Source organism: Scophthalmus maximus, chromosome 12 (assembly GCF_022379125.1).
Source record: "Scophthalmus maximus strain ysfricsl-2021 chromosome 12, ASM2237912v1, whole genome shotgun sequence".
NCBI lineage: Eukaryota > Metazoa > Chordata > Actinopteri > Pleuronectiformes > Scophthalmidae > Scophthalmus > Scophthalmus maximus.
The window spans coordinates 2,880,872-2,895,922 of NC_061526.1; the positions used below are offsets into that span (position 1 = coordinate 2,880,872).

The 15,051-nt window shown below is 42.4% G+C and overlaps 1 protein-coding gene across 7 annotated transcripts in view; it reads right to left on the reverse strand.

The window, feature by feature from the left end:
* Positions 1–11,955: 11,955 nt before the first annotated feature.
* LOC118287157 (multiple PDZ domain protein) overlaps positions 11,956–15,051 on the reverse strand; it is a 39,953-nt gene continuing 36,857 nt past the window's right edge. For 6 of the 7 annotated variants that reach the window (XM_035612032.2, XM_047335966.1, XM_047335961.1 and 3 more), the window contains 4 exons: positions 14,409–14,513; positions 14,036–14,130; positions 13,553–13,676; positions 11,956–13,462 (listed from right to left, as the gene is read on the reverse strand). In XM_035612032.2, coding sequence (XP_035467925.2) covers positions 13,316–13,462; positions 13,553–13,676; positions 14,036–14,130; positions 14,409–14,513 — 471 coding nt within the window. In that variant the 3' untranslated portion in view covers positions 11,956–13,315. The remainder of the gene's footprint in view (positions 13,463–13,552; positions 13,677–14,035; positions 14,131–14,408; positions 14,514–15,051) is intronic. The other variant, XM_047335964.1, reaches the window with a different exon arrangement.

Here is a 15,051-nt window from a genome sequence, read left to right on the forward strand (position 1 = left end):
TGGTCTTGTATTGGTGCAACCCAATTGACAATCACTGGCTGATAACTTAGAAAGGACTTCACTTCATGGATTGGATCACAGTGATCATCACAGAAAGTGAACAGAATGGAGTCATGGCTGGTTGTGAAAGGATTTTCTAGTGAAGGCACAAACTGGTGGAACCAGTTAGACACTGTGACCACATCAAAAGTCAACATATGATGTGCTCTACTATTGTGATATTTTCCCATGAAGTTCCTTTACAGCCCTTGGTTGTAGGGAATAAGAATTGGTTAGTGTGTCGTCCTCATTATAGTTAGAACAGTTTAACCTTTCCCCTGAAGATCAATATATTTCACCATCGTTGAGTCCATCACATTTTGAATACCCTTGAGCAATGCAGTTAAGTTAATCTTCTTACTGACAATCGAAAAACAGAACAGTTATTTCAAAAGTTAAACATTAGGTGTACAATATAAGCCACCCTGATACTGATAAGGCTTCCATGGGTCAAATCTCAAATTCCATACAGACATCTTTCCTCATCCTCCCTCGTTAAGCTCATATACGTTCAGTACTCCTATTATGCCACCTCCCATTAATTGCCCCTTTTTAACTTGACATCTTTTGATTCACCTTCTGACCCTTGCTGTTTGATGACTCTCTGTATTCGGTGCCTTTCCTGACTGCACTTCCGTGGGCCCGGGCCGTTGAGCCAGCTGAGATTAAACAGCAGGCTTCATCAGCCAGGAACCTTCAGCAGAAAGAGATGAGAGAACAAAACAAACCTCTATCCCATTTGATCCCCCCCTTTTTACACTCCCTTTTTCTCTTTCTATCCAGGCCAGGAAGCCTTTCCGTGACTACATTAGAAATCAAAGGGACTCCTACAGAAGCCACTGACCCCGTCAGAGCTTTTGAACTTTTGCTTTGCTCTCTGACTGCCATGTTGTGAGTCATGAAAGAGGTGGAGAGAAATGTCTGAAGTTCACAGAAGTTGTGTTACTACAGTATACGTAATAATTCCGGCTGTCTTGCAATTTTTTTCCCTTCAGAATGGCCATGTACATGCGTTCGATTTGTAAAACTAAATAGGACAATTAGATCAGAGACGGACACAGACATCTCCTCACTGATTCAACCAGTGTGGATGAGAAAACTCTCCCAGCAACAGGCAACACAGAGCCAAGATGTAAAAAAAACCCAAAAACCTTTTCAAGTGTTTCCCGGCAACAAGAATACCCTCTCTGGCAAACATGGTTGACCAAAAATGTTTCCCTGTGGATGACTGCTTTGTTATTCCCTGGACTCTCATTCAGGTCAAACGAGGGCAGTTTGGGGTCAGCAGCAAAGCATCACAATTGATTGACCCATAGAGGACAAGAAACAATCTGAGGACTTTGTGGTGAAATAATTTGGATATTCCAGCAATTCTACTAGATATTAGCTTATCTTATTGTTTGTCTACCTGGGCGGGGATTTTACAGAATTGTATAATGTTGTTAACTTTAAAACATGACTTGTGATACTCTTGTTTTCCCCTTCTGGCTTTAAGGGTAATTACACAAAACTTGAAAAATAAATTAACTACTGTTTTTAAAGAATTCCAAATATTTTATAAACACTAGTTTGTCCGAAAGCAGTATGGGGAAAGCAGTGTCTGTCCCTTTTTTTCTTTCAGAGCTCTCCAATGAGGAGTACACCAGTGGTAATTTGTGTCCGCAACATGGATTACTTTCTTTTTACACAGTAATGTAACCTCTGAACGCTGATTTTCTTTTACCTAGATCTGAAACTTCTCTTGGACACTGACTAGCTTTCCTCCGTACTCCTATAGTTGCTGTAGCCGGCTTCGTCTTTTTCGCTACGGTCGTTCCCTTTGATTTGCTCTGGCAATGTCGCTGGTTGACAAACGCATTGCTACTGGTGTGCAGTAATGTCGCCATGGAAACCAGATTTGAAACTCAAGTATGTTGTTTAAAGTTAAGACAGAAGTGACTGCCAGTAGGAAAAAATAATGCAACCATAGTTGACGTTTGTTGTGTTAACTTACAAAGAATTCTTCTGAGAGATTTCATAATTCAGTTATACCTCTTTCACACAAAAATGACCGTGTAGACCCTGGTTTTTTAAACATCGGTCGACCCGCGTTAAATTGGCAAAAGGCCTCTTTCACACTGCGAGCAGACCAGGGTCTGATGATCGTGCAGTGACAGGTGGCGGCCATAGATGGCAATAGAGAGCGGTGCGCGCCATAAAACACAGAAGGAGGAGAACAGTGTAGTAAACTACAGAGAGCATGGTCACCACTGAGCCGGTGGTCAACGTTACCTTCTATCTTGTACTTGTCACTCTTTCAAAGTTTACAAACTCAGCGCAGTGTTACGAGCCGAGCCTGGCCCTTTGAGCAGGAGCTTTATGGGTTTTGAAGTGTTGTGTGTAAGAGAGAAGAAGAAGGTTGGCGCTGCACGCTGTGTTTGTGTTCGTAGCTGCAGCCACAAGGAGAATGGGCTCCGCACATCATCCATGTTACCGACAGTTTTTGGCCAATGTGTAACGAGAGACCGCAAATTAGCGCGTTCACTCGGGTGTAGCGTTCACACCAATGCCGATCGGAGGCGAAGCCGATTATTACCCGGGTCTATTGCAGAGTCATCTGACCCGTGGCTGAATGCTGATTAAACGTTTTCACACTGCAGAAAATGCCGGTTGTTAGCGGGTTTAAACGGGTTTTTTGGCAAGTGTGAAAGGGGCTTTACTGTTGCCTCAAGCTCCAATACGAACAAGACTGTGCAGTCCTATCTTCAATCTGTAATTTCCACCCATGTGAGTTCTGGACAATTTTCTTTTTTGCTCTTCCATCTTCATTACTGTGGAAGTGTGGGGCGCCGCAGATTTCTTCTCCCATTTGCCCAACCACTCGGTCTGCCCTCCCTCATAAACTGTCATCTCTCATGGGAAAGAGATGTGATCCTCTTGGGAAAGTACAAATTCTACGCCCCCTGCCCCCACCACTGCCTTGCAAAGGGAGACCCTCCCATGTTCCTCTCATGATGGATAGTATTCCACTTTTATAAACCTATTTCCACTCGTTCTCATTATTCTAGACGTCATGAATCTTTTTGCTGTCCGCCTGCAATGACAGGTGAAAAAAAGGGTTCCTAGTGCCGTTCAAGTTCATGCATCGAGACTTACCACCAAAACCCTCATCTGCAACTCCAAACAGGTGTGAGAGGCCCCTGAAGATTTGGCTCAAGTTATTTGGTTCAAGAGGTAAAGGACCTCTAATATCCGCTGGGGGAGATTAGGAAGCAAACTGCCGTGGTTTCTTTGGCACCCTCTTCAAACCCAAGAGCTTCAATGAAAACACAAGATCATTTCTCCTCGATTTGAATGGTCTCCAGCACGGCAGTGTAATTTTGGGGGGTTTGAATTACCATCATCTACCTGACAGGCTGCAAAAAAAGGAAAACACGATTCAGAGTCTGACTGTAATTTTGGAGAAACAGTTGGATAGAGTTTCCTCCTGTTGACGTACAAACCGTCTGATATTTGAGCTTGATTCTCGTTTACAAATCCACAGTTGTCGTCACCTTGATTGATACAAAGACAATTTCTAAAGGCAGTGATTTGTAACTGCCCAGGCTGCAGGTGTAGACATTCAAGGTGGTAATAAAAAAAAATATTTTCCTGTGTTTCTTCCTTTGCTGTGCTGCTTCTCCCCCCCCCCCCCCCAAAAAAACATTTAACCCAGACATTCAACAGTTGGAAACCCACACTGCTGAAAAAACACCATGCTTTTGTCTTGACTTGTCTCTGATTACTTCAGCATTCAGCCTCCCAGCCCCCACATACATACCCTGTGGGGATAGCCACCTGTCTCAGCTGACTCCCGGGATAACTCCCTGGTCATAACAGGCAGCCCTTTGTGCTGGGGGTTGGGGTAAAGCCTCTTAGCAGGCTGTTACTGATAGGACTCAGGAGACTTCTGCTGTTGGGGAGCGGTTATAGCGGTGTGTTACAGTGACGTAGTTCACTTGCTGTCTTTTTATCATCAAGAGTGCAGTTTATGTAATACAGTCGTGGTGGGAAATGTTAGTATGCGCAGGGTTTGGGTTGATCCATATGTTCAAAAGTGCAGTAGAGACCAGCCAAGGTGACATCAGCTTTAAAACACACAGTAGGGCAACAGCAGATACAGACAGCTGACCTAACAGTGTTCAGGCCGTTGGCGGTGCGTGTTAATGATTGTCTCTGTACAGGATCATCGCTTGAATCACTTGTGCACTACTTGCGGACAGCTCAACCCCCCCTCTCTCCTCTCTCTCTGAGCGCTGTGACCACATCGCCGAGGATGTTGTACCTTTGCTTAGAGCCTAATGAAGACAAATGATGGTGCAGACTGCTGATAGGGTAAAAGTGCTGGAAGCGCAAGGTAGATATCCTGGCCTTAAAAACCAAGACCCCATTCAGTTGTGAAAATCTCTGCTAATGGCTTTCCAGGAACATTCCTTCATCCTTTAATACAGTACGTAGGAAAAAGCCTTTTGGGCTTTCAACCGTGTGTCACTGCCTTCCTTAGTGATAGAAACTTCTATGTAGTCGAGTACGAGACTTTGGTCACATGACCAAAGTCGTCCATTCCCATAATACATGGACATATATGGCAGGGGAACATAACAACATAATTTGATATAACACCAGATATAACCACTTGTTTGTTTGTTTGTTTTTGCCTTTATTGAATATTTTAACACAAATACTTGGTATGTTTCCAAGGTCAAGAATCAATCTTCATGCTCCACCTCAAATTTTATACTTGATATCATCTGAACTATTTTGTTAACTTTTGTATTTTGATTTTACTTGTTCATCTCATCTCATCTCATCTTCAACCGCTTATCCATGGTCGGGTCGCGGGGGCAGCAGCTTCAGTAGGGGGCCCCAAACTTCCCTTTTTACTTGATTTTACTTGTTGCTTATTCAAAAAACTGGCACGACGGGCCAGCAGGCCTCGCATTGCGACCACTCATTCTCTTTTTACACAGTTAGAAAATTCAATTTATGTGGAATATCTGGATCTTGGCAAGCAATGCGACATAGCAGGAATTCCACTACAGCCCACTTCTGGAAACAGTGGGAGGATGGATGTGTGGCCGCAAGGCTTTGAAAAAGGCTTTTCCTTTTGTCACAGCGGTGCTGATATTCCATCTTCAGATGAGAACATTTCATATCATTGTTAATCTTTGCTATGCCGTGTGGAAGTTGTCTCTGCATGTAGCCAGTAGATTTTTGAACGGAATATTGTCCGTGCTTGAATGTATACTGAATACTGTTTTGTGTAGTTTACTGTTGAAAATCACATATTTTGCAGATTTATTTTACCACATCCATTTGTTCAATTGTTGTGCAATAATCACTGAGTGATTAGTTATCACTGAGGATCATCATTCCCTTACATAAATGAATTTATGTGATTCATCTTGTTGATATCTCTGTTTTCACAGTATTATCCCAAAGTCAAATATGACAACGAACCAAAAGCAAATGTTTTTAAAGCTGTAAAGATGGTGGTGCTCCGCGGTCATTTCACCCTCCAAAATAACACTGTATCTGCCATAACATATCAAGACTGCATATACAACACGTAACTGTAAACTCCCAACAAATGCATGTTGACGATGTCGCCATGGGGAAATGAAACCTGTCCAGTCATGTAAAAGTGCCTCCTAATGATGCCATGTGTTAGCATGGCCCTGCAGCCACGTCTGTTGTCGGTGCAGCAGTTTGTCTGTCAACAAACAGGAACGTGCTGGCTCTATTGCTTTCACAACAACCACGGGGCTGCTGTCTGCAATTGTCCCAGAAGTCATTAAATAAATCCGCCCAGCAAAATGACAATTTAGCCTAAATTGATCCGATGTTATTGTAGAAAACAATGATGAACTGTGACGCCCCTGTCATTCGATTTGCCTTCATGAAACTAGATCTACATGGCAACATATCAGGGGAACATAATCAGTTGAAGCATTTGCAAATAACAGGTTCATGCAAGTCTGATGGAAAGTTTTGCCTCGGAGTGATGCATGTCTTGTACGCTCACACTTTCCCCTTTGACATTTTTTTTCAGACATAGGCTACGCAGTGCGAATCTGCTACTGATCAAACAACCTTAAGTGCTTCATACGGGAAAGGAATTCATTATTGAAGAAAGATTTTCAAATGGTATGTGTGAGTATTCAGGCAAACTGTTCACGTGACATTTACATTTTATGGCTTTGTAACATCGTATGTGCTCTTATCTTTAGAGGACATGTGCAGCATTGTCACCCAGTTGCATTTCTGTCTTCATTACTATCGTAACCTTCAAACAAAGGCATGTCAGATAGCCATCAATGGATACCAGTGTAACCCTTGGCTGTCTTTTCGTTTGCACTGATGGCAGCAGCGTCGGTGAAAGCAGGGTAAACGTGTTCCTGTTCCTTCTTTGCTTTACTAGAGGACAATGGTTACACCTGTTTAGAGCTTTGGAATTCACCCAGGAAGTGAACAAAACTATCTGGCGTCTGTGATCTTAGAAGAAAAGGGGGGAAAAAGGGCACTGGCAGAAAGTGTTTTAACAGCACCCGTCAGGCATGAACCACAGGGAAACATTCGTCTGCTGAGGGACATGTAAATATGTTTTAAAGCACTGCTGAGGCCTGAGCTCAGCCCGTTGTGGTCTCATTTAGAGGCAAGTGGAAGTCCTTGCTGCTCCGCCCTGTGGGGCATCCTCATAAATCAAGCAGGAGAGCTAGATTTAAAGTGCAGCACCTCAAGTGCTGTCACAGCAGTGTTAGACTTTACAAAGGCCACAGAACAGATTCAGTTATTGCTGCTGTTGGACAAAGAATAAAAAGATATTGTTAAGAGTCACCTTTGGAATTTGGTCACCTTCTTTTAGCTTTATGTCCATGTGGGGTTTTTTTTAACTTGCGTAATGCATTTTGAATGAACTTTTCACAAAATCCCAACATCACCCCCCACCAGTAGTGTTTGGTCCAAGTGAAGCCATCACTTGGATGCTACTCATGATATTTGCACAAATATACCCTGCAGGGTCCTAAGTGACAAGTTGCTCAACTCGACAGAGGCTGAATTTGATGACCTTATCAAGCCTTCGTTACACTAGAACAACAATTATAGGTTAAATTGATTATGACGGTTGCGTTTTTCCAGTAATGGCTTGGTAAGATGCCACATCAAAGACTGCAGAAAGCTTTCTGGGGCTACATGTTTGAATACGACTGAACAATTTTGTTATTTGTCAAGAGTTGACAGAGACAAAGGACTTAGGTGTCACCCCACCACCACACATTAAAATTCACAGTTTGAAACCCAGTTTTAAATAGGGGTTAAAGCGTGGGTTGTAACTCTGAGACTGATAACAGAGACACTAAAAATGTCATCCTCGGAATAATAAAAAGAGCTGGGCATGAATCAAAAGTTAGACATTCAAGTCCAAGCCTGAGCAAGTATTACTTTCAGAAAAAAGGTTATTTACGGTACATCATTTAATTTAAACAACCATTTCAATGTAATGGCACAGGCAGGTTCGCTGAATGAAGATAAAGAATGGGCTCAAACAGCAGCGAGGGCCGGAGGCGTAAATGGGCTTTTTATTGCCGGCTCATTTTTCCATCCTGCCTTAAAAATCAATAGTATGCCTTTATTTTTAAACCAGCGGTGCAGAGAGATGGTAGTCAATAATACAGGCCATTAACAAATGTGGAACAAGCACATTACAGTGTGGTTGCAAGGCCTCTGGTGTGTTACAGTACTGCATTTTAGCCACATTAGTGGTTGGCTCCTACTACTAGTCTGCCACTAACTCTGATCATCCCCTGACTTGTCATTTAGTGCCACCATAAGGTTGACACTTTTCATATTTAGTGAGTGTCTTTATAACTATAAGATGGTCCGAAAGGTTTTCACTGATACAGTGAAATATCATAACATCTACTCAATGAATTGGCATGACAGTTTTGCACAGCAATTCACGGTCCACAGAGGATAATATTTAGTGACTGATGATCCTTTGGATTTTTACCTTATTTATTGTTTAGAGTGAAATGCCTCAAAAAGGTTGCAAGGTCGGTTGCCCTTTGTCCTACATTTACTGAAACACAGTGTTTCTATGGAGATGTGATTGTGAGAGTTAAATGGATCACTCTGACTGGGCTAGGGACGTTTTTGGGGATGCAATGGCTCTGACCACTTGTGGATCTGTGTAACAAACCAGAAATCTCCTTAATATTTTGAGCTCTGAACAAATACTTCTGCTTAGGCATTCCATGATCTCCTTGCTCCCAATTCAGCGTCAACTTCATCAATTTCCATTCCAATCATAACTTTGGTTATGGTTTGACTCTCTCTCTAGCATCACCAGTGGGACAAAATTTCAATTTTAACCAATATTTTTCTTAATGACATGGAAACTTGGAAAATAGATGTTGTTCATCTGTTTTTGAAGTTAATTTGCAAGTGTTAGCATGCTCAAATTTTTAATAAAGTTGGTAAACATGGTAACCTTATTCCTGATAAACGTCGGCATGCTAATATTGTCAAGCTGACGTAAGCATTGGGCTCAAAGCACCACTGTAGTCTAATTAGTTATTTCCTTATGATAACGTAGCATTAATTGGCATGTTTTTTTTCTATCCTTTGTCTGTATTTTCTACCCATGAATGCTGGCGCACCAGTCCGTCAACAGGGTCAGATATGTGCACCTCTCATTGGCAAACAAAGGTGATTCTTTCCACCCTCGGCTCTGCAAACATTTCTCAGCAGCTGTGTCACCACATTACTTTACACATGGCTCATAAACTCGATGATTACACACTCTGCCTTATCAGGCCTCGGCCGTGGTGATGTAATTCGAAGCTGTAACTGAAATGCAAACATTCCAACAGAAACACACATGGTATGTTCAAGACACGCTGTGGCCTTACGGAGAAGTGGCCTCCTGTTATCAGGCGGGACGCTCAGACAGAGAGAGATTGTCATTTACATGGGTGGGTCACTAGAAACGGCCTTGTCTACCGTGTTGTTTTTGTCTTAGCAGGGTCGACTGTTTGCAGTGCTAACATGTAATAACTGCAGTGAAGTGTTCAACGCCAAGCGTTTAATGTCAGTGTTTGGCGTTCCCTCACTGAGCATGTTCTCTGTTGTCTGTGTAAACCGCTCACCTCTCACACGCCACTTTGTGCAAACACACTAAAGGTGAGAAGGAAATCCAATCCTGCATGATGTCATCGCAGCTTTGGTTAACTCCCGGATTGATTTTAACAGTCAAGCTGTGCTGAGCTGCGGCGGTCCTTGCAATGTGGAAAACCTCACCGTAAATCATGATAACAGCCAGCTTCCTGCTTGCAAAGTAGGACTCTGGCATAATTTTGGGTTTGGAAGAAGGAGGAAAGTATGTGTTTGTATCACAACTGTAGTTATCATCTATATAAAGGAGGATAGTCATATATATTCTTATTTGTTTTGGAAGCAAGACGACAAAGTGATATATGTAATAGTAGAGTAACTAAATGAAATAAGCTAGGCCGGGCAAAGTTTGTCATGCAACTGTTTTGTTTCATTAACAATTCATTCCACCAGGAGTAATCCTAACTCCTAGTGAGTCAAAGATTTGTTTAGCAGTTTTGGACTCATTTCTAAATGTCTGTTGTTATCATTAATCATTAATTCTATTAGTATTATAGAAAAAACAGGAACTTTAGGGTGATGAGCCTCTTCCTCATATTCCAATATTTGTCAGGCATTTAATTATACTGATTTGCAATACACACCAGTTAAAGAGGAAGATACACACCAGTTCAAGAAATGGCGTTTGACATGTTTGTCTCCAGTGGATGGATTCCATTGTCCCCAACAATCACCACCCAATTCGTCTACAGCTACACCATTGTGTTGAGAGGAAGGGCTGCTGAAGAGCAACTAACGTATGCTGACTCAGAGAGTGCAGAGGATTATACGGGCCTGTGATGTGCTCATCTTAATGACAGCTGAGAGAACATTTGCGGCAACAGTCACCGTGCAGGAAGGTCAAATGATTGCCTCCGCTTTTTGAGTAGCGCTGAGAAGCTCTTCAAAGCTGGTGAAAGGAAAAAGCCACAGTGGAAATTTGATTATGCGTGCTTGTTTGCGCATTCAAGAGTGTGTCATTGTGAGAGCAGGCTCGGAAAGATGACCTTTTAAGATCCTCTGTTCTACAAGACAAAAAGGAACTCGCCATGTAAACGAGATGCCCGATCCATGCAAAAGATAGAAGAACCTTTTCCGTGACGTTGGAGAGTCCACGAGGCAGATTGAGTGCCGGGGAGTTGAAGGACGTAGCTAGTAATTGTGAAGCCCATTGGAAACATCAGATAATCAAGCAGCCAAAACAAGCATAACTTTAGAGCTGTACTTCATTTCTATTGGCTTTAATATTTCCACCAACTTGTGCCTATTTGTTCTCTGCTATAAAAAAAAAATCAGCAAAACCTCGTTAGCAGTCAAACCGGCTTGATGGTGTGCTATTAGGCATGTTTGCTGAGTCATCATGACCCCATTTTAGTTTGCTTAACATCTTGATTGCCAAAGCGGATGCTAGCGTGAGTCACTATGATACTGGCTCTTGAATGTTTAAACAGGCGGCAACAAGCTTATTTCGCCGGCTGCATCTAAAGCGGTGGGGTCAGACACGTCAGTCAGGCAGTTGACATTTTGCATGCAGCGGAGCGTAGAAGGTGCCTTTGTTGTAACTCTTGTATATGAGGTCAAGAAGACTTCTTCATGGGAAAATCCCATGAAAAATAAAGAGATGCCTGTTTTCAGTCCTGTTCATGTAATGTAGCTTTGGCGCCATTGTCACTTTAAAATTACACCATTTGCCCACATTGAAGTCAAGCATGACTTCACAGTGGCAACACCTGATCTCACATCTGAGGCCCCGTGCAGACACGGGGCCTCACGTAAACCAGCCGGCGTCTCCCGAACCTGCAGGGAGGCTGGGATGATCTCTAAACCACTGGGACCAGTGTAACAGGTGCTCGGTGAAAAGCTCAGCTGTCGCGCGCAGTCTGCAGCAAGCTTGCGGTCTAGGTAGCGGCAGCTGGAGGTGACGGCGCTGGCGCTCGACCTCGGGGTGAAGGAGTCACTCAACAGTTGCGCGAGGGTACTTCTCCTATAAAGGCAGCACAGTGTTCACCTCCAACAGCCCACTGACTCTGAACAGAGCCCGGACCCCATTAGACACAGGACTTCAAAGGCCTTCTTGCGTGACTCGTGGGATTAATTGGTAGCCCCAATGTTTGCTGTCAAGCAACTTATGGACTCCATGCGTAGGGCCATGTGACAGGCGGTGAAGCAGCTGTGCTTGTCAGACTGATGGGATGCCATACTTAAATCTATGCAGGCTCTATTAAGCCTCTGGTGACAACAGAGGGTCTATTCAAACAAGACCATGAGTGCTGTTCCACATGGCCCTATATGCTTTATCTATAAATCTTTGTTCAGGTAGTAATAAAGCCGCCTTATTATCTTTTAACTATGAATCTTTGCTCAAGTACAGTACATTTCATTTCAACTTGCTCTAGCTTCTGACTTGAACCCATTCCCCTTTCATTTAAATGTGACCTCTAGAGACAGTAAATAGCTTTTATCTCCCAGATTAAAAAAAGGGATGTATAACGTACAATAACCCAAACATTCAACAAGGAGCTGTTAGATTGACCAAAAGATGGTGCACTTGGAAAGTTGTCCTGCATTTTACAATTCTCAAAGGCTATTACTCATTTGACAACATTATATGGTTGTGTTCAAGTTTAATGTCGTTTGGCTGAGGCCAACTTTCTTGGTGGATTTACTGATGGTGTAAGTTTTAACTCAAATTAACTCATCGAGGCAAAATAAAGTTCAAGACAATGCAAAAGTAGCACACAGCGATAAAATCCAAAGGTCACTTTTATTTGAGTCAGTGTCAACAAATTCAATACTGTCACTTTGACAGTACTAGAGCCACATTAAAGGTGATAAGACAGATAACAGACAACTTTCTCTGACTCTAAGACTACACAACAAATGCTTTAGGACTTCAGAAACTACACACTGTATGTCTTTGTTTTGGGTAAACAATAAGGTAGAAATGAGCTCAGGTCCATTATATAATCCATCTGACAACGAGAACCCCTCGTCCATTCCAACCTTGATAGACGGTAAATGACTTCTCTGTGCACTTTAATTAAGTGAACATTAATCAATACTTTAAAAATCCAAGTACTGTGACGTAATACCTTCAGCTTTAGCAGCACTATATCTCAGTGGATAGGTCACACACATACATGCACACACTCGAAGTTCCTCGTCTATTCAAGTGTGTACTACAAAAACCCACTGTTGTCTTAGGTGTTGTCAACACCAGACATTAAGCCTTCAGCAATTGGAAAATGCTCTCTAGGCCGCGTTTACTATAACAACAGTGACTTTGTGATAAGTTACACCACCAGTTACAGCAGCATTAGCCTTTCAGGAAATTACAAGTATGATGAATTTCCAACAGCAGTGCAGTGTAAAAGGCAAACAATGTTGTTTTTTCAGCTAATATAGTAATTAGCTAAGCCCTGGTTATCTGTTAATTGCCTAAAGGGTGTATTCATGCTGTTTCATGCTCTGAATTTAGAGGAATGTCACTCGAATAAGTAGACCTCAGACTGTAAAAAAAAAAATAGACATTGGAAAAATAGTCCTTGACTCTGTAGAAATACTGTTTGTTCTCTATTGTAAAACACTATCGCAATACAGGAAATGGCAAAATACTGTGAAAGTGATGAGTGAATATTTCAAACCAGAACTATGGAGTGTATCTAATACTGTTAACAACATAAAACAACTAATTTAAACACAATAATATGGTTAAAGAAACAAAAAAGAAAAGAAATTCAGATATCTACTACACATATAATTTCTGTTACAATTTGGGTGATTATATTTCTTATAATAAACTGTTTGTAAGTCTACTTTTTGTAGGCTTGAATGGATCACAGTGTTCAAAGCTATGTTACGCAGTATGCTACTTCATTATTATCAGTGTATGGTTGTTCATATTTCAGTTTGCATATTTTCACAGATCTGCTGGTTTTTAGCACAATCCCCAAGTTGTGAAATACTGCTGGTGTGAGCTCTGCTCCTGCTAGACATGACACTCCACCTACGACCTGTGAAATGAGAGGTGCAGGAATAGGGAAGATAGTGTGTGTGTGTGTGTGTGTATGTGTGTGTGTGTGTGTGCGTGTTTGCATATGTTTGTCTACGAAAGCACAGTAAGCGTGACAGTTCCTTTGGTCCTTTTCAGGATGCCAACAGCTTCTTCATGAGTGACGCCCTCCAGAGTTTGACCGTTAACAGCCATTATCTGGTCTCCTCGTTTCAGTCGCCCGTCCTCCGCTGCTGCACCCTTAGCACACAAACAGACATAGGATTTTGAATAATAGCACATTGTTTGTCAGTTCCGCAAATATAAATTGTTGCAACTTGCTCAGCTTACCTTTCCAAAAACTGTTTTAACATAGATCGGCAAATCTCCGTGCGGGCTCCCGTGCCCCCCGACTATACTGAAACCAAGTCCGTCTGGTCCTCTGTCAAGAGTGATGCTCTTATACTGAGGTGGGCTGATGGAAAGACAGACACTCGCCAGCATTATTTAAACTGTCAAAAGATTTTCCCCTGACATGGGAAAAAAACTGCAACACCCTCTCCCCCCTAAGATCTGAAAATTACAGCGTTGAATTGAAAATGGTCTACCATTTATAAATCTTCTATGTTAGTCCAACAATCATTTTCATAATATCCACTAAACTACACTTCAGAAATTATGGGATACATAGAGAGGTGACAAAACATTTCTGACAATTAATTACTGAAAAAAGAGCTACTCACAAAAAAGAGACACAGACCCTTGCACAGACATTATTAAAAGGATAAGATGGATTGTACGACACAGCAAAATGTTAAAATAACCAGTTCATACCCAATGTCATCCTGAAAAATGGAGCTGGGCGTGAGACCTCCAGCAGCCTGATCCTGAGACGGACCTGTCACAGTTGTGTCACCACCTGCCACCACCTACAGGGTGCACAAACAAACACACTGTTATGATTAGGTCGATTTCATTCACTGACAAGATAAAGACTGATAGTGCTGGATGAGTGAGACAAGTTTTATGGTTACTTCAAAGGCTGCCGCTGGTAACCTTCGACTGTTCTTTTGAGGTGAAAAGATAAAATAATGAATGCAGCACAAGTTCATCGGCAGCTTATCTAACCGCGTCTGCGTGTTTTATCTAATTAGAACAGAAAGGGTGAGGGGAAAGTGTGTGTGAGTGCGTGTGCATTCGGGGAGACCTGTAGCTGTATTGTGCCTGTGGCATTCTTGAGCAGAGCGACAGCCTGTGAGTGGCTCATGCCTTCAGCGGAGTTTCCGCAGATACTGACAAGTCGGTCCCCAATCTGGAAAAGTGAGAGTTTGGCACAATTTAAAAGTGTAGACATTCTGCAAGGGAAAGTTGTGAAGGTGCAGACGCGGCTCGGTGCTTTCTTCGATCAGCTCAATGTGTTGTAGGGTTTGGTTTGGAAATTCTTAGCAATAACAGTTAAACTGTGTTTTTTCTGTGGCTTCTGTGACAAACTGCCCAATAACAGAAAATGAGACATTGGCTAACACTACTCGAACATTTGATTCACCGCACCATACAAATGGTAAATGGACTGTATTTATATAGCGTTTTTTCTATTTCTATATGTTATTGACCACTAAGGGGTTTACAGCACAAGTCACATTCACCCATTCACACAGCTCTGCTATCTACCGCGCTTTCTTTCCATAACATTCATACACTGTCGGAAAAACCTGCCAGAGGCAATTCGAGGTTAATCGGCATGCGGCCTGGGGGAAGCTCGAACCGCCCACCTTGGTGGCGGATGACCGACTCTACCTCCTGAGCCCCAGCCGCCCAAATACACAGCTATGCTTGTGTTAGAGTAATTT